General features: G+C 48.1%; 1 protein-coding gene across 1 annotated transcript in view; it reads left to right on the top strand.

The window, feature by feature from the left end:
• The first annotated feature begins 17,879 nt into the window (after positions 1-17,879).
• The window catches only part of LOC120931836 (ADP-ribosylation factor-like protein 8B-A), a 45,134-nt gene continuing 42,864 nt past the window's right edge, over positions 17,880-20,149 (top strand). The window contains exon 1 of the mRNA XM_040343702.1: positions 17,880-18,219. Coding sequence (XP_040199636.1) covers positions 18,097-18,219 — 123 coding nt within the window. The 5' untranslated portion in view covers positions 17,880-18,096. The remainder of the gene's footprint in view (positions 18,220-20,149) is intronic.

The following is a 20,149-nucleotide window of genomic DNA, read 5'->3' as shown; positions in this document are numbered from 1 at the left end:
GCTCCCGGAAGGGGCAACACGTCTGCCGGCGATAATTGATTCCGGGGCCTGCAGCTGCTTCTTGGACTCATCCTTGGCCCAAAAGCTGCGTATCCCCTGCCGTACCAAGGATTTTCAGCTGCAAGTTCATCTGGCTGATGGCTCTCTTCCCCGTTCCGGATTGATTACCCAGGAAACCCTTCCTCTTTGTGCCATCTCAGATTCTGGGCACCGGGAGTTCCTCTGTTTGGACTTGATCCCGTCCCCCATGTTCCCTATCATTCTGGGTCTCCCTTGGCTACAAGTTCATCTGCCCTGCATTGATTGGCTCAAGAAAGAAGTCAGCTTCCCTTCCACCTACTGTTCCCAGCACTGTCTCGCACCCGCTCCAGTCGCCTGCTCCACGCTAGCTACTCCACCTGAAGACCTACAGCATGTTCCTCCAGCCTACCTAGACTTCAAGGATGTCTTTGACAAAAAACAAGCCGATTGTCTCCCACCACATCGGTCATATGACTGCCCCATTGACCTCTTGCCCGGATCTGAAATTTCTTTTGGGCGCATATTCCCCTTGTCAGAGACTGAGTTGAAGACCCTCAAGGTCTATATTGAAGAAAATTTAAGTAAGAAGTTCATCCGTCCCTCCTCCTCGCCAGCGGGGGCGGGGATCTTCTTTGTCGAGAAAAAAGATGGATCGCTTAGACCCTGCATTGATTATAGGGAGTTAAACAAAATTACCATCAAGAACCGGTACCCGCTGCCTCTAATCCCCGAGCTCTTTCAAAGGTTCCGATCAGCTCAGGTTTTTTCTAAATTGGACCTCCGGGGCGCCTACAATTTGGTCCGAATAAGGGCAGGAGATGAGTGGAAGACTGCGTTCAGGTCCAGATTCGGGCACTTCGAGTATCTGGTCATGCCCTTTGGGCTCTGTAATGCGCCCGCCACCTTCCAGCATCTAGTCAATGACATTTTTCGAAAATTTTTAGATGACTTCCTCGTAGTCTACTTGGACGATATTCTCATCTTTTCAGCCACAAAAGAATTACATCGGCAACATGTCAGGCAGGTTCTCACCATCTTGAGACAACACCGGCTTTATCTCAAATCAGAAAAATGCGAGTTCGAAAAGACATCAGTGCAATTTTTAGGATTTATCATTTCTGTGCATGGGGTAGCCATGGATCCCCAGAAAATCAGTGCTATTCAGGAGTGGGCACCTCCAACAGACAAAAAGGGCGTTCAGCGTTTCATTGGCTTCGCCAATTTTTATAGACGATTCATCATCGGTTTTTCATCAATTGTTTCTCCCATCACCAAGTTGACCCGCCAGGGGCACCGCTTCCAGTGGACACAAGAGGCTCAGGAGGCCTTTATCAAACTCAAAACGGCCTTTACCTCGGCACCTGTACTTTGTCATTCGGATTCTACGTTACCTTTTGTTCTAGAAGTGGACGCCTCGGAATCTGCTACAGGCGCTATTCTTTCCCAGAGACAGGGACCGAAGTCGTATCTTCACCCAGTAGCCTACGCCTCTCGGAAACTAAGTCCTCCTGAGCGCAATTACGACGTAGGCGATAGAGAACTACTGGCCATAAAATTTGCACTGGAGGAGTGGAGGTACCTGCTGGAGGGGGCAGCGCATCCCATTATCATTTTCACTGACCACAGGAACCTGGAATACTTACGGTCTGCAAAACGCCTTAGGCCCAGACAAGCCCGTTGGGCTCTTTTTTTTGCTCGCTTCAATTTCCATATTACCTATCGTCCTGGCGCAAAAAATGGAAAAGCTGATGCCCTCTCCAGGATGTTTCCAGAGACGCCCGATACTTCCGAGCCCAGCACGATCCTGTCACCTCAAAATTTTTTGCTTCTCCCTCAAACAGATTTGTTGACTGCTCTAAAGACCGCATGCCAACGGTGCCCTGATCATGAGGTTTCCTCCTTGGAGAAAAAGGACGACCTGCTGTGGTCTCGTGGGAAGATTTTTGTTCCAACAGAGGCAAGACAGTTAATCCTCAGCACCTTCCATGATCGTAAATTGGCTGGCCATTTTGGTACCCGTAAAACTTCCGAACTGATCTCTCGCTCCTTCTGGTGGCCTAAATGGAGGTCCGACTGCAAGGATTATGTCTCTTCCTGCATTCGCTGCCAGCGGAGTAAGGGGCCAAACACGAAGACCTGGGGGCTGCTGAAACCCCTTCCTATCCCAGAACGGCCCTGGATTGACATCTCCATGGACTTTATTGTCGATTTGCCTCCTTCAGCCGGGTTTACCACGATCCTAGTCGTGGTGGACCGTCTGTCCAAGATGGCGCATTTTTTGCCCATGGTGGGTACGCCCTCCGCGGCAGACACAGCCAAAATCTTTTTTAAAGAGATTATCAAGCTCCATGGAGTGCCCAAAAGCATAGTATCTGACAGAGGTACTCAATTCACATCCAAATTTTGGAAGGAACTTTGCAGAGCTTTGGAAGTGAAGATCTGTCTGTCCTCGGCCTATCACCCTCAAAGTAATGGCCAGACAGAGCGCACTAATCAAACGCTAGAACAGTATCTACGATGCTTTTGCTCAGTCTCCCAAGACGATTGGTCCTCCTTGTTATCTACAGCCGAGTTCGCTTACAATAATTCCATACATTCTTCCACAAACCAAACCCCGTTCTGGGCTAACTTCGGTTTCCACCCTTCCTTTTTGCCGGACTCCATCCCGGAAACATCTGTGCCAGCGGTCCAGGAACGTGTGACCTGCATCCAGCAAAACTTTCAGAAGTTACAGGAAAGCATGCAGCAAGCTCAGCAGGACTATAAGAGGTTCCATGACAAGGGGAGGAAGGATTGCCCTGTCTTCAAAGTGGGTGAGAAGGTCTGGCTATCCGCCATCAACCTCAAGTTACCTATTCCCTCTCGGAAGCTGGGTCCAAGGTTCATCGGGCCATTTGAGATCAGGCGAGAAATCAACCCAGTAGCTTTTGAGTTGGCTTTACCCAGGTCCTACAAGATCCACCCTGTGTTTCACGCCTCTCTGCTTAAGCCCGTTGTGTCTGACCCCTTCAACGGTAGAGAAGAACTGCCACCTCCACCAGTGGAGATTGAGGGTGAAAAAGAATTTGAGGTGGAGGCTATCTTGAGCTGCAGGAAAAGAGGAAGGCAGTTGCAATACCTTATAAAGTGGAAGGGATATCCCCCTGAAGATAACTCTTGGGAGCCTTCCCGGAATCTCCATGCCCCTCGCCTGATTCGGGCCTTTCACCTGGAACACCCGGAGTTAATGACCAGTTTGGGCGTCCGAAGTCCGCCCCTTGGGGGGGGGCACTGTCAGGGTACTAGCTCCATCTCTGACAGATTCCCGCACATGCCCAGTAGAATGACATTTCGGCGGATGCCTGTGCGTGGTTTGCGCGCACGCATGCGCGGTACGGCAGCGCGCCGTGTGCGTGGAAGCGCGCACGTGCACGTATGCGGCAACCCTGGGGCCAATCAGAGGCCGGACATTCCTATTTAAACCAGCAGCCTTCCCTGAACAGGTTGCTGGTTTGTCTTCAGCTCCTATGTGTTTACCTGTTGCCGTACCTGCCTGTTTTGACCCGGAATTCCTGACGACTCTCCTCTCACCTGGAACCTCTGACCCTTTGGCTAACGTTACCTGGATTGCTGTTGTCTCCTGCCCCTTGACCTTGGCTTGCTCTCATGGACTCCCTCTGAACTCTCCTGCCCTTGACCCTCGGCTTGTGACTCGGATTTGCCCTCATCTCCTGTGGACCCTACCAGACTCACCTACCAGTTCCTGCCTGACCAGCGCTTGTTTCCAGTCTTCTGCACCTGCCCTGCTTCTGTCAGCTGCACCAAGTCTTCCTGCCGGCGCCGGTGCCTCCTTGTGCCGTCCCTCCTCTGTCCCAACTCCAGGGAGTGGTCTGCACAGGGTCGCAAAGGTGAGCCGCCCTCAGCATCTCGGTCTCGGTGAGTACAGGTTCTGACAAAAGAGTACTGTGCTGATGGTTGATGTGACTGAAGTAAGTCGACGATTAGTCGCACAAAGTGTTGAAACCGCCCTGTTGGCGGTCCAAGATGTTTTTGGACCCGTTCGGTCCACAAGTTTTACTAACTTTAATCTTTTCAGCCACCATACAAAGAAAGAGGTACAACACACCAGATCTGGGCCTTCAGCCCCTGTGCGAGACGCTATGCAGGACAGAACAGGTATGGGGGGGGGGCCCTGTCTCCCAGGGGAGGGGCCAGTATACATATGTTTGCTCCTCAGTATACTGTTTTTTGATGATAATGGAAGATACACATGGCTAAGGTGTCTATCGTATCCTGGAACGTGAGGGGTATGCACTCTCCACTGAAACGCACGATGCTATTTATGTGTTTGAAGAAATTTTTACCAGGGGTGATCTGTTTTCAGGAAACGCACCTGACAGCAGAAACTGTGTGCTTTTTGAAATACAGGTGGGTGGGTAAGGCATATCACTCTACACACACCTCCTTTTCTAGGGGGGTGAGTGTACTAGTGCACAATGCTCTGGATTTTCAGGAAATTGACAGTGCTATAGACCCGGAAGGTCGCTATGTGTTTATTCATTGCAAAATGGGTAATTTGGTATGTGTCTTGGCATGTGTTTACATCCCCCCGCCGTTCACGGCAGCGGTGCTCCGGCTCCTCCTCTCCTTTTTGGATGGTAGGCCGGATGTCCCGTTGCTTGTGATCGGCGACTTTAACTGTTGTCTAGACCAGGTGGCAGATAGACACATGGGCCCCGGTTCCTCTGCCCTCGCTAGGAGCACTCCCCTGGCGCGGTTGCTGCAAGAGGTGGGCTGGGTGGACATCTGGAGACACCGCAATCCTGGGGTCAGGCAGTTCACGTGCTTTTCGAAGACGCATGGATGCCTATCAAGAATAGACCTGGGGGTGGGAAATTCGAGCATGCTTCCATTGATAGCGGACCTATCACACAGACCCCGCAGTGTGTCTGACCACTCTGCCCTGGTGGTGCAGCTCTGCGTGGCGCCGCAGGGGAGCTTGGTTAAGGCACCATGGAAGCTGAATGCCTTTTGGCTGAAGCTGATAAGATCCCACGTGGAAATAGAGGAGGACATACGAAGATATTTTGCTGATGGGGAAGGGATGGAGCTGAATGTGTTAAACTGGGATGCTTTCAAGACGTATTTTCGGGGGCCTGCTTATAAGGGGAGTGAATGAGGTGAAGAGGGCCTCGACTGCACTACTGATAGAGGTGGAGAACAGGGTCCAGGAAATGGAGCGGGTATATGTCGCTGATCCTTCTGACCTGACCAGGGAGGCCTGGCAGGCTGCTCAGTCTGCCTACCAGCAATTGCTCTCCTCGTCGGCGGAGAAGAAGAGGTTTTTTGCTAAGCAGGCGTTCTTTGAGGAGGGTGAGAAAACCGGCCGTATATTGGCGCAGATTGCAAACTCCCATCAACGCTCACCTGCGATAGGGGCTATAAGATCAGGGTCAGGAGGGGTAGTCTCTCAACCAGACCAGATTATGCAGGAACTGGCGGGTTTCTATGAGACCCTGTACAGTTCTGGCACGATGTACACCCAGGAGGATCTAGAGAGGTATTTAGCCCAAATGGTCTTCCCGGAGCTGTCTGATAGCCAGCGTACCATATTAGAAAAAACAATCACTGTCGAGGAGCTACAGGAGGCAGTCAGTGCTTTCCCTAACTGTAAAGCCCCGGGGGAGGACGGGTTGCCCATGGAAGTGTACAAACAATATCCCGAGGTGTTATTGCCACAGCTTCTAAAAGTCGTTAACAGCGCCAGGGAGGGGGGGACTTTGCCCCCTTCAATGTCCAAAGCAAATATAGTACTGTTGCTCAAGCCAGGTAAGGATCCCGTGGACCCGGGGGCTTATCGCCCCATCTCACTACTACAGAGCGACATTAAGATACTGGCCAAGGTGCTCGCCATTCGGCTGAATGGGGTGGTGACTTCCTTGGTTCACGGGGATCAGGCTGGGTTCATGCCCAATAAGTCCACGGCGGTTAATCTGAGGAGGCTGTTCCTTAACATGCAAGCACGGGCGGATAATATGGGTAGTAGGGCTCTGCTGTCCCTAGATGCTACAAAGGCCTTTGATAGCATAGATTGGAACTATCTTTGGACCGTGTTGCAAAAATTTGGATTTGGCCCTGTTTATATCTCCTGGGTGCGGCTGCTGTACAGTCAGCCGCAAGCGGCGATACGGACATTTGGCTCATTATCGGCAAGCTTTGCACTGAGGAGGGGGACGCGGCAGGGATGTCCCCTGTCCCCCCTGCTCTTTGCCTTGGCTATCGAGCCGTTGGCCATTGGCATTAGAGCTAACCCCCGCATCATTGGATTCTGCTATGGTGACATGCAGGAAAAAGTGATGCTATATGCTGATGACACTCTCCTTCTGCTGGGCGACACGGATCCCTCCCTCAGGGAAGTTATGATGGCAATTACAGAGTTTGGACAATTCTCTGGTTTGCTTATAAACTGGGCAAAATCGTCACTACTTTTGTTAGATGGCGACGATACGCAGATAATCAACCCCGTATGCCCCATACCCGTTACTTCGTCCTTTAAGTACTTGGGAGTACAGATCACTGCTAAGCCACGGGATTTCATCCATCTAAATATCTCTCCCCTACTTCTGAAATTTAGAGACAAAGTTAAGACTTGGAAGGCCCTGTTCTTGTCGGTTGCCGGCCGTGTGAATCTTATTAAGATGATACTCATGCCGCAACTGTTGTACTTTCTACACAACACCCCTATGGTTATACCCCTGAAGGTTTTCCATACGGTAAATAGTATTTTCCGAGGTCTCATATGGAAAGATAGGACGCCTAGGATTAAACTGGAACACTTGCAGAGACCTAAAGACGGCGGGGGATTGGCGTTGCCAAACCCCTGGCTGTACTATTTGGCGGCTCAGATGCAGCAACTGGTTGGTATGTTTCGGCCGGCGGTGAGATCCTCGGCTCAAAAGCTTATGGAGCACACCGTGGGCGGAAGGCCGATCCCTGAGGCATTGGAGGCGCAAGCCTTTGCTAAACCGCACAAGAAGCTCCCCACTTTTAGTTTAATTCAGAAGGTATGGAATAAGGTCAAGTACGTGCAAAACGCGGAGGGTTACACGAAATACAGCCCTATATGGCAGAACGACACATACACTGAATTGGCCAAGTTGCAGTCCGGGGCCAGGTGGAAACAGTATGGGATCACGCACCTCACACACATATTCAGTAATGGGGTGCTCCGCTCGTTCTCTGTACTACAGGGGGCGTTTGGCTTGCCCCAGACTATGCACTTCTCCTATCTGCAGCTGAGGCACGCAGTGGCGGCACAGGGTCGCTCCTCTGAGTGGTGCCTGTCGCCGACCCCTGCTTTTGATCTTCTGGGGGATGCTGGGACATCAAAAGGCTTTATTTCTCAGTGCTACGCCATTTTGCTACAGTACGTGATGAAGCAGCATCCCCTGAGGATACGGGAAAGGTGGGAGGCGGATGCGGGCGAGCTGGACGGGGGAACAATGGGAAGAAATCTTTCAGGCAGTGGGCAAATGCTCGCTGAATGTTTCACAGAGGCTCACACTACTGTATATTTTGCTGCGCACTTACTATACCCCACACAGGCTCCATAAGATGAATCCTCAGCTTGATCCAACCTGTACCAGGTGCAAAAGAGACCATGGTGATCTGATCCATATGCTGTGGAGATGCCTAAAGCTCCACACGTACTGGGCGGGAGTTGTGAGTACCGTAAACTCAACTTTTGGCGTGGCTCTTCCACAGGACCCGAGGGCTTGTCTCTTGGGGGCTCTGGAGGAGTATGAGTGGGAGGAAGCGGACAGAGAGGCGATACACAGGGTTCTGTTCCAAGCAAGGAAACTCATTATGGTTCACTGGAGGGCTGAGACTCCTCCGACTCTGGCTGAATGGATTAATAATATTGGGCTGGTGCTGAGGATGGAGAAAGTGGTGTATCAACACAGGGGTAATACCCACAAATTTGAGAAATTATGGGCAAAGTGGTTGGATGTGCCAGGTCTAGCCCCGGTAGACCTTGTGATGGATAGACTTTTGGGCATCAATGTGGGGTGAGAAGGGGACGGTGCTACTTTGCGGGATGGTGATGTTTGAAAAGGTTTGGGGGGAGGGGGCCCTACCTCCTGCATATGAATACTTACCGAGTACGGGATGTCTTAATCTATGTTGCTGTTTTGTCCCCGCAATGTTAAGGGGACCTTGTATACTTTGTACCTCTGCAAACTAAATAAAACTTTGTTGGATTTAAAAAAAAAAGAGTGCAGAGTTCTGGCATATACAGCGTACTGTAACAGCTCTGGTGAACGAGAATGAACCACAACTGCGGTTAACAAGGACTTCAATACACTTCGCTATGTGAGAATTCAGTATTGGACCCCAGGCGTCACTCCAATCAGAGAACAGGAGTTTGGGGGTTCTCTACATCATCTTTCTCTCACATAAGGGAATGTATTGAGCTACTAAGGTCGGACGCATTACAACATGTGACCAAACCTTAGCCTTTAAAAGTATACAATACACGTGTAGATTCCAAATGCACAACTGAATGCAAGTGATTATCAATGCGGGACCCCAGGCGTCACTCCAATCAGAGAACAGGAGTTTGGGGCTTCTCTACATCATATCACTTTAGCATAGAGAAGTACATTAGGCCACTAAGGGAATAGGTATGAAATACCTTCAACCCTTAGCATAGAAAAGTTTAGGCGAACATGTTCAGTAACTTAGGGCATGGGCCCATAAACAAGTAAGAACTTATGTCTAGCACGTAGTAAATATGAATTGTGAAGGCAACTTATAATTGCGTAAGAGAGGCAAATATAGCTCAGCTAATTTGAAAGTATATGTCCCTTTAAGATGTTCCTCAGCAAACTGCCATAGGCACGACAGTCAGTGCCAAGTAGTATGTTAATAGCTACAAGCCATAGTTAACAATAGCAATTGGTTTTAGGAGCAATATATGCAGCAGATCTTTTTTATAGCACTACAAGTGAAACAATTGCTACTTATCCGTTTGCAGGGTTTCGAGTGTAGCAGCAAGGGATTCCGTAGTGTAGGGTGTCAGCAAGGAAGATCTCTTATGCCGCATACACACCATCACTTTATGTGATGAAAAAAAACGACACTTTCTGTGAAGTAAAAAATGACGTTTTTGAAACTTCAATTTTCAAAGACGAAGTTGCCTACACACCATCGTTTTTCTCACAATGTTCTTGCAAAGTGAGGTTACGTTCCACCACTTTTTCCATTGAAGCTTGCTTCATAAGTAGCTTCTGGGCATGCGCGGATGAAAAAACGTCTTAGAAAACGACGTTTTTTGCTACACACGGTCAATTTCTGTGAAGTAAAAAGTGCACTTTTGAAAAACGACACATAAAATTGAAGCATGCTTCAATTTTTTTTGGTCGTTTTTTACAAGACATAAAACGACGTTTTCCCCCACACACAGTCAATTAAAGTGACGTTTTTAAAAACGTCATTTTTTTTCATCACATAAAGTGATGGTGTGTACGCGGCATTAGGTTGTCCCCGGTAATGGCAGTCTGATGCAGCTTCAATCAGGCAGGCATCCACGGTGGCATACTTTACAGTGTTAAGGATTGCTGGTACCCATAGTGCTTCGGTAGCCAAAGCCGGCTACGGCCGACAATAATAGAACAACATTTCTATTGACTCTGAATGCCTTTATAAGCAGGGGACAGGTGCAGTGCATAAGCACTAATACGAGCGCAGCAGTGATGCGCGGCGGACTTCCGCGTTCCAAGCTAGAACACATACGGCGCCGGGCGATGACGTCATCGTGCGGGCGCCATATGCTTTCCAGCGCGGAATGCATTACGGCGCTGAAGGCGCCTGTTACACGTACATAGTGCAGAGAGCATGCTTTATCATTGATGATTTGTATGTAATTCCTCCTGAGGAAGTGGTGCCACAAAACATGTAGAGGACTCAGCATACTTTTCAGTACTTCCAAGAGCATGGATATCCTCAGCCTTGTTTGAGGACAGAGCATTCCCAGCAACACCAGCTTGGAATAGTGATGATTTTGGGAAATGTTGCTTTAAATAATGCTTTTTACAGTTATTGAGATAGCCCATTCAGCTCCTTTTGGTGGGCATCTGAGGGATGCCCCCAAATCTTCTATTGACTATTAGATCTGCAGATGGTACAGTATATCAGTGTTTTTTTATATATATATTATATATATAAAATGTTCCTCTGTTTAACCCCCTATTACTTATTAACCCTTAGTTTACTCTAGCCAACCTTAATAACCTCATTAGTCTTCTACTCTCTTCAACTATAAGACCCCTTTCACCGCCTGAAAAACTCCTGCCCAGCTACCTCAATGTGAAAGCCGTGTGAGGGCTTTCACACTGAGGCGATGCGGTGGCGGGAGACAAAAAAATCTCCTGTCAGCAGCATCTTTAGAGCGGTGAGAGGAGCGGCATGTATACCGCTCCTTCGCCGCTCCTTCCTATTGAAAACAATGGGAAACCGCGGCAATACCGCCCGCAATGCGCCTCTATAGAGGCGCATTGCGGGCGGTATTAAACCTTTATCGCCCGCTAGCGGGGGTAAATACCGCACTGCTAGCGGCCGATTCCCGCGGCAATCCCGGCGGTATAGCGCCGCTATTTTTAGCGGCGATATACCGCCAACGCGGCTCCCGGTCCAATGTGAAAGGGGCCTTATTTTCATGCTGATTTTGTTGTTTGCTTTCATTTTATTACCTATTAATAGTTAAACACAAGTTGTTAAACAACACTGGTAAAAAAAAACAGTTTTGTTTAATTTTGCTGCGTGTTATTGTCTAAGGATTGTAAAAAATATCATTGTTGGAAAACATTATAATGAAAAGAAAGCCTTGTTTGTCCTCAACTACTTGAGCTCCAAAAGATTTTACCCCCTTTATGACCAGGCCATTTTTTGCAGTTTGGCACTATGCTACTTTAACTGGCGATTCCACAGTCATGCAATGCTGTACAAACAAAATATATATAATTTCTTTCACACAAATAGAGCTTTCTTTTAGTGGTATTTGGGATAACCGTGTTTTTTTTTTTTTTTTTTTGCAATATAAACTGTAAAAGACCCAAAGGTTTGAAAAAACAAAACAATATTTTCTACTTTCTGCTATAAAACATATTCAACAAATGATTTTACATTTTTGAATTCTTCATAACTTAGCATCTACAAACTATGGTATACATACTTTTTTTATACTACTAATGGTGGCAATACGTGACTTATAATTGGACTGCGCTGGGCAATCTGACACTAACTGATGCTGGGTGGGAACTGACATATCCAGTGACACTAATACAGTGATCAGTGCTAAAATTATACACTGTCACTCACTGTACTCATGACACTGGCTGGGAACATCTAGGGGAGATAAACGGGTTAAATATGTGCCTAACAATGTTTAGTGTGTTTACTGTGATGTGTTTTACTAAGCAATGTGCTGTTTTTTACTCCCTGCAACACAGGGCTCTCTTCTGCCATTCCCTGAGCTGATCAGCGTGCTGTCCTCCCTGAAGCTGAGTGCATCTGGTCGGATAGGATGGACAGGTGGCTCCCCTGGTGCTCAGCGCCATCCGTGGCTGCTGCACCGAGCCGGTCTTCGGCCTCCTGCCCTGATTGGCTGGGACAAGAAGCCGATTCGCTGGGATCACAAGGTGCGAGGGCTCGGGGGCGCAGAGGACAACATAAAACTGGCCAATGATGCCTTGGCTGTGGTCATGTGCCTGTGAGGGGGTGATGGACTAGGTAGAGACTGGTTGGTCCGGCGCCCCACACAGTGCACAGCCACAGAGATGGTGCTGTTCTGTCTCAAGGACATATAGCTAAACCTTCTTGTCCCAAAAACTTCAGATACCATATTTCTTTGATCTTAGTTTTATTAGAACAAGCCAGATGAACCTACAAAATAACAGAAATAGGCCTCAATAAGTAGACTATTGAATAAATTACAGCATATATAACAGAAACAACAATATACAATACAAGATAAGATAGTAAAAACATACTTTTTAAGTTCTCTAAGGGGTGATGGCGATAGCTTGAGCAAGACATGTCCTGCTCCCTGCAGTGTCTTCTCAAAGCATGGTGTTTACTTCCTGTGAAGATTCTACCCAGAATTCCCTGCTTACTAACAACTTCCTTAACTACACATACAGTAATCAAATAACAGAACTGAAGCAATACCAAAAAAGAACACTAGATGGCGCCTGCACTCCGCATATGATTGTCTTATGTAAATTACAACACTTAAAGCGGGGGGTTCACCCTATAAACCCCAAAAAAAAAAAAAAAAATTCTTCTACCATAAAATCAGGCATTGTAGCGCGAGCTACAGTATGCCTGTCCCGATTTTTTTATCCCCGTACTCACCGTGTACTCGTACATCGAAGATACCGACTCCCCTCGGGGAATGGGCGTGCCTATGGAGACGGAGGATGATTGACGGCCGGCTCTGGCGCGTCACGCTTCTCCGGAAATAGCCGAAATAGGCTTGGCTCTTCACGGCGCCTGCACATAGCCTGTGCGCAGGCGCCGTGAAGAGCCGAGACCTACTCCGGCTGTCTTCGGGGAGAGTGACGTGCCAGGGCCGGCCGTCAATCATCCTCCCTCTCCATAGGAACGCCCATTCCCCGCGGGAGCCAAAATCTATAATGTACGAGTACACAGTGAGTACGGGGGTAAAAAAATCGGGACAGGCATACTGTAGCTCGCGCTACAATGCCTGTCTCAATGGTAAAATCGTGTCACTGAGGGTGAACTACCGCTTTAAATGGTATTTCCACAACACATATACAGATAATCAGAATAGAAGTCTGGTGGACAGAACATGTGCAGGCTCGGGGGGCGGTGCCACGCGCTGGGGTGGTGGCGCCCCTTGTGGACTGGCTGCCACTGCCCTAAACTGTTAATTGGGCACGGAGTGAAGGGACTGTTTCTTGGGAGGATGGTGGCTTCTGTACTGGGGGGAACCAGCTAAAATCAGTGGCGCCTCTGGGGGTAGCATTACATAAGTATTGCTATCAGGAGTTTTGACTTCATCTTTACTTTCAAATCTGTCTGCTTATTATAGATCAATGATTAGGAAATTTCTGAAAAAGTAGACGTTCAATAATGGTAGCCCCTGTATTTCTCTCAGCACAGATTTCCTTTAACTGGTCCGGGAATAACTTGTATAGTGCTGTCCAGCCTAGAGGCAGACAGGGACACAGCAGGTATTGTGACAACATTCAACCAATGACATAAGTAAAATGATTCCAAAATGACACTATTAGGTGTGGGGTAAAATGATGTAAGTCTTACATCAACCTTTTTTAAAGATCAGCAAGGATAAAAACAAAGAAATAAAAAACTGCAGTAAAATTTTAAATCGTTATTATTAATAAAACATCAGATTGCTCAAAGGAAAGAACGAGTCATGAACGAGGATTACAAGAATCTCATGCAAGTCACTCAGCTGAGTCATAACACAAAAGACAACGCATGTCACTTCATTTCATTTTATTTTTTTATGCATGTTACATAAGTGACCTAACTGACCAATGAGTTGTAAAGTAGGAATTCTAGAAGCATGCAATGCCATTACAGTATATAATGCTCTATAGGTTGATTGCATTGTGGGATGCAGTAGGAGGGGAATTAGGGTTGCCACCTTTTCTTCAAGTCAAACCCGAACACTTTTTTTTATAGTATAAACTATACATATATTTTGCTATTAACCACTTAAGACCCGGACCATTATGCGGGTAAAGGACCTGGCCCCTTTTTGCGATTCGGCACTGTGTCGCTTTAACTGACGATTGCGACGTGGCTCCCAAACAAAATTGGCGTCCTTTTTTCCCCACAAACATAGCTTTCTTTTGGTGGTATTTGATCATCTCTGCGTTTTTTTTGCGCTATAAACAAAAATAGAGCGACAATGTAAAAACAATGCAATATTTTTTACTTTTTGCTATAATAAATATCCCCCAAAAACATATAAAAAAACGTTTTTTTCCTCAGTTTAGGCCAATATGTATTCTTCTACCTATTTTTGGTAAAAGAAAAAGCAATAAGCGTTTATTGATTGGTTTGCGCAAAAGTTATAGCGTTTACAAAATAAGGGATAGTTTTATGGCATTTTTTATAATATTTTTTTTTTTTACTAGTAATGGCGGCGATCAGCATTTTTGTCGTGACTGCAACATTATGGCGGACACATCGGACACTTTTGACACATTTTTGGGACCATTGTCATTTTCACAGCGAAAAGTGCTATAAAAATGCACTGATTACTGTGAAAATGGCACTGGCAGTGAAGGGGTTAACCACTAGGGGGCGCTAAAGGGGTTAAGTGTGTCCTATTGTGTGTTTCTTACTGTAGGGGGGCGTGGCTGGACGTGTGACGTCATTGATCGTTGTTCCCTATGACAGGGAACAGACGATCACTGACATTGCCACAGGGAAGAACGGGGAAGGTTTGTTTGCACTCACCTCTCCCAGTTTTTCAGCTCCTGTGACCCAATCGCGGGACACCGGCCGCAATCAGGTCCACGGGTCCCGCAGGCACGGTCACGGAGCTCAGGACTAGGTCGCGCGCGGCTGGGCTCTTAAATGTGACGTACCTGTACGTGCCTGTGTTCAGCCGTGCCCTTCTGCCGACGTATATCGGCGTGAAGGGGTCCTCAAGTAGTTAAATAACATTTCTAATCATATGAAGTTAATAACAAGAGTCCCCCTTTACATCAGAGTTCCCCTTTTACATCTGAATCCACAGAGTTCCCCTTTTACATCTGAATCCACAGAGATCCCCTTTTACATCTCAATCCACAGAGTTCCCCTTTTACATCTCAATCCACAGAGTTCCCCTTTTACATCTCAATCCACAGAGTTCCCCTTTTACATCTGAATCCACAGAGTTCCCCCTTTACATCTGAACTCGCAGAGTTCCCCTTTTACATCTGAATCCACAGAGTTCCCCCTTTACATCTGAACTTGCAGAGTTCCCTTACACTGTACGGGGGTCTCTGCAGACTCTGATGTAAGGGAGAACTCTGGGGACTCTAACATAAGGGATGCTCCAGGAAGCCTGATTTAAAGGGTTACAATGAGAACTCTGATGTACGCAGAAGATTCTGATGTAAGGGGGGAACATTGCTGCCTCTGGTGTTAAGGGGAACTTTGATGTAAGGGGTGCTCTGAGAACCCTGCTTTACCTTAGTTTTCTAATACAGTGATCAGTGCTAAAATTATACACTGTCACTGTACTCATGACACTGGCTGGGAACATCTAGGGGAGATAAACGGGTTAAATATGTGCCTAACAATGTTTAGTGTGTTTACTGTGATGTGTTTTACTAAGCAATGTGCTGTTTTTTAGTCAGGAGAGAGAAGGAGGGGGACTTCAGTTACAGACAGGGATGGATGGTGAGCTCACTCACCCCTTGGCGGTCAGCTTCTCTCATCCAGATGTATCTGGAAGCCATAGTCGTGTCTAAATAATGTGTCTGGTTTTAAGGTAGTCCAAAACCTGGACGCATGATTCCAAACCCGAACTGTCTGGGTGAATCCCGCACAGGTGGTAACCCTAAGGGGAATATAAGCCAGAAAACTAACATATTGCTGAAAATAGTTTACACCTATTTTGTGCATCCAGGTTCTGGGTCTTCCATCCATGACACTCGCAACAGAAGCTGAGGCTGGACAGCTTGGTCTTAAAGGAAGTTGTAAAATAACACAATTACTGGTCAGATCACCAGGTGAAAAAAAAGAATAAAAAAACGAAACGAAGAAAACAAATGTAGTCTCCATATTTAAAGTGGAACTGAACCCATTGATTTAACCGTTTCCCACAACAGTATTCAAGAGAGGCTGAAAATTAGAACCGTCAAAATTGCTGTTACCCTCAAATGAACTGTTGAACTGTCAAGCTATCAAGTGGCTGGTGTTAAAACTGATCACACAGAAACTAAGATGGCAGCCCCCTTGGCAGTAAAGTATTGATTTAAAGTCTTGTTTTTTTAGTTAAAAATAACAAACATGTTACACTTACCTGCCCTGTGCATTGGTTTTGCACAGAGCAGTCCGGATCCTCCTCTTTTCGGGTCCCTCTTCACTGCTCTTGGCCCCTCCCTCCTGTTGAGTGCCCCCACAGCAAACAGCTTGCTATAGGGGCACCTGAGCCGAGCCACAGCTCCCTATCTCTGTGTCCATGTGGCCCACCCCCTTTTTTTCCTCATTGGCCGACTGACTTTGATTGACAGCAGCGGGAACCAATGGCACCACGCTGCTGCCTCAGCCAATGAGGAAGGGAGTCCTGGGCAGCCGAGACACTCCTGCAACATCGTTTTCTGGAAGCCCCCTGGGATCTAATGTGAGTATTTGGGGGGGAAGTCATTGTCATGTTTAAAGTATCTGTAAAAAGGGGGGTTGGGGGAAGGGGACAAGAAGAGTTGTAAAGGAGGACCAACCACAGTGTATGTTATTGGTGATGTAAACTTTATTAATACAAAAGACAAACAATTTTGACATGGGCACAGTGGCCCACCCCTCCAAGCACCGTTAAACAGCCACTCACCTGTCCCACGGTCCAGCAACGCGGCCGTATGGAGGCCCGCTCCTCTCCCTCCCTCTCCTCGATGCCTACATTGGAACTGTGGGCACCTGACCGTGACAGCTTATGGCTTTACGGTCGGGCGCACACTGCACATGCGCGAGTCGTGTTGCTCTCTCGCAGTGGATATGCGATCTTCTGGGACCTGTCACGTGTCCCAGGAGATCACCTAGAGCAGTGGTTCTCAACCTTCTAGGGCCGTGACCCCTTGATAACATTTCCCAAGTTGTGGGGACCCCCCCCAGCCATGCCGTAAACTGAATGGGCGCCTGCGACGTGGCTGAGTGGGCAGCTGTGGGCTCCAGGGATAGCCCTGCTGGATGGCTGCAAAAATGCTGGGAGAGTGATACAGGCTTCAGGAACAGCCCAGGATTCGGTGACCCCCATGTAAATCATCATTTGACCCCCGAGGGGGTCCCGACCCCCAGGTTGAGAACCACTGACCTAGAGGGAGGGGCCACCTAGTGGGAGAGGAGGAGTCGCCTAGGCGGCCCTCCAGGCGGAAGGAGGAAGTGGGACACGAAGTCCCCTTCAAAACAAAGAACCCATCCCCCCCCCCCCCCAAATAAATACATGCCAAATGTAGTGGAGTAGTGGAGTACTTAAAGTGGAAGTTCCATTTAAGAAAAATAAAAATAATCAGTTTTGGACAGAGTGGAGAGGGATTAAAACAGCTGTCAGTTGTCATTGCTGTCTGTGTCCCCATTCTAGACATTCATTCTCTCTGTCGTGTTTACTGTTATAATTGAAAGTGAACGTAACAGGAAATCCCAAATTATAGGTTGTCCCCCCCAGAACAGGAATGCAGGGAAATCTTCCACTGGAAACACTCATTTTGGTGGCACCTCGGGATCCCCTCACTTTGGAGAGATTTCCTCCCACTTCCTGTTTTGGTAATGGGACAGGAAGTGAAGGGAAATCTCCACAAGGGGACACAAAAATAAATAACCCTCCTTAACTATCCAAACTGGGAAAAAAATGTTTTGCCTTTAGTTCTACTAGATATATATATATATATATATATATATATATACTCACACCTGCAATTGTGTAACAGAAGGAGAAGGGTGTAATATTTTGTAAAGCCTAAAAAGCTGCTGAAGGTCCCTTTGAATGTATTGTGTTCATTAATGTGGCTTTCATATATCTCATGCTTATACACAGCACAATGTACAGCACACTAAGCCCATCCATGACCCGTCACGTGACGTCACCCCGTAGGAACACGCCCTTTGCTGTTAGTGCGTCATGTGATCCCGCCGTCACGTGACAGGGTCCCGTGCCTCCTTCCTCTCTTGACTCGCTATTACTAAGCCCCGGTGCTGTTGGGCCGTGACGTCACGTTAGTCATATGACAGGCGGCCGCTTGGGACTGTGCACCAGCCGTAGGGTTCCGGGGAGTCGGAGCGGCCGCGTTCAGCAGCACTAAAGCAGCCTTACAGTCCTCCTGCCTCGGCAGCACCATGCTGGCCCTCATCAACAAGCTGCTGGACTGGTTCAAGTCTCTGTTCTGGAAGGAGGAGATGGAGCTGACGCTGGTCGGGTTGCAGTATTCGGGGAAGACCACCTTCGTCAACGTCATAGCGGTAAAGAACGATATCCAGCTGTGCTTACCGTGCGGTGTGACAGCTAGGCCTGTAGACTCCTGCTCCCTCCCAGCCCTGTATAGAGAATGCTCAGTGCCCACGCCCATCCCCCCTTTGTGTATGTGCCAGGCTCTTCTTCCATGTCTACCTACCTGACCCCCACAGATTGGGATCCCTGTGCTCCTTCCTGTACACAGGGCTCCATTCACCCCAATGTGGGCCTAAGGGGACCAGCAATCCTTCAGACCCAACTCCAGGAAACCTAAGTCTGCTCCTTGGTGATGGGGCTCATTCAGTCTGGGGTATCATCTATATTGCCTGATCCTCCACTCCTCTGATCTTCTCCCCCATCCTCTGGCGGTCTGATGTCATCTAGACCGATGCCAGGGCCATAGCTCTACATTGGACACGAGGGGCTGCTGTGTGTCGGGGGAGCGGAGGATCTGGTAAGTACTGCGTGTATAGGCCCTGCCCTTGGGCAGACTCACTGCAAGGGAGAGTTTGTAGCCACGTTTGTGGTAAACAGGAAGTAAACTTCTCTAATGTTTGTAGCTATAGGTAAGCCTATAATAAGGTACTGTAAATATCTCCTGCACTGTCTAGGAGATATTCACTGTATACTGCGCCAATGATGTCATTGGCGCATGCTGCCCGTGCCATCTAATCGGAGCCGTGAGCGGTGGCTTCCATGCACAGTGACGTCACGCAGCTCAGGCCAGTCATACAGCCGGAGTCCGCGGGCCCAGAAGGAAGAGGGATCCATGCGATGCGTACTAGCACATTATGCATTTACTTTGCAGGTAAGGAGAAAAAAAAATAGCCGTTTGCTTCCTTGGGAAGCTCTCTCCCGAGGGGGTTACCTTGCGGGCGCACTCCTGTGTCATACACTCGGCATCCATAGCTCGGCGCCTGCGTTATTGGATTTGATTGACAGCAGTGGGAGCCAATAACTGCACTGCAATCAATCTATCCAATGAAGAGCCGAGAAGCCATGAAGAGAGCGACGCGGCATCGCATCCACGGAAATTCGGGGCTTAGGTAAGTAAAACGGGGGGCTGGATATTGCGTGGTGTTTTTTCACCTTAAAGTGGAGTTCCACCCAAAAGTGGAACTTCCGCTTAATCCACTCCTTGCCCCCTTACATGCCACATTTGGCATGTAATATTTTTGGTGGGGGCTTCAGGAGGAGTGTGACTTCCTGTCCCACTTCCTCCTTCCGCCCAGGGACCGCTTGGGCAATACGTCTTATCGCCTACAATGCCCCCTCTCTGTAGGCGATCGCCTGGGATGCGTGACAGGTCCCAGGCGATCGTCTGACCAATCACAGTGCATAGCGACGCATGCGCAATGAGTGCCCGGCCGTGAAGCCGAAAGCTGTTATGGCCGGGTGCCCACACTAAGGATGAAGACGCCGACCGGAGAGGGTGGGAGAGGAGCGGAGCTCCAGCCGGCACGTCGCTGGACCGGGGAGCAGGTGAGTGTCTGTTTATTAAAAGCCAGCAGCTACACTTTTTGTGGCTACTGACTGTTAATAAACATAAAAACAGCCTGGAACTCCCCTTTTTAATGCATTAAGGTGAAAAAACATGAAGCTTTACAACCCCTTTCAGCAACTTTGCAAAACATGGTGGCACTCTGTGAGTTATGTCCAATTAGGTGTATGTCACCTCTGGGACTTATCTCTATGACTTGTATGTACAAGCTTTATTGCATTCCCAGAGGACACTCTCTGCCTTTGAGAGGCGTAGTACCCACTGCAGCTATGCCCACCCCCTCTCGTGCCCTTTTTCAGAAGCCTTTGTATTTTGTGTGCTCTCCTAAAAATACTATAGCTGCAATTTTAAAGGATGGGAGAAGGAGTAATATTCTTTAAAGTGTAACTTTAGTCAGAAAATGAAATCCTATTAGATCTTTTTCAGGTATAGTTATG

The sequence above is a fragment of the Rana temporaria genome, chromosome 3 (genome assembly GCF_905171775.1).
Source record: "Rana temporaria chromosome 3, aRanTem1.1, whole genome shotgun sequence".
NCBI lineage: Eukaryota > Metazoa > Chordata > Amphibia > Anura > Ranidae > Rana > Rana temporaria.
Note: the sequence above shows the minus strand (reverse complement) of the source record. Positions and strands in the feature narration are given on the sequence as shown.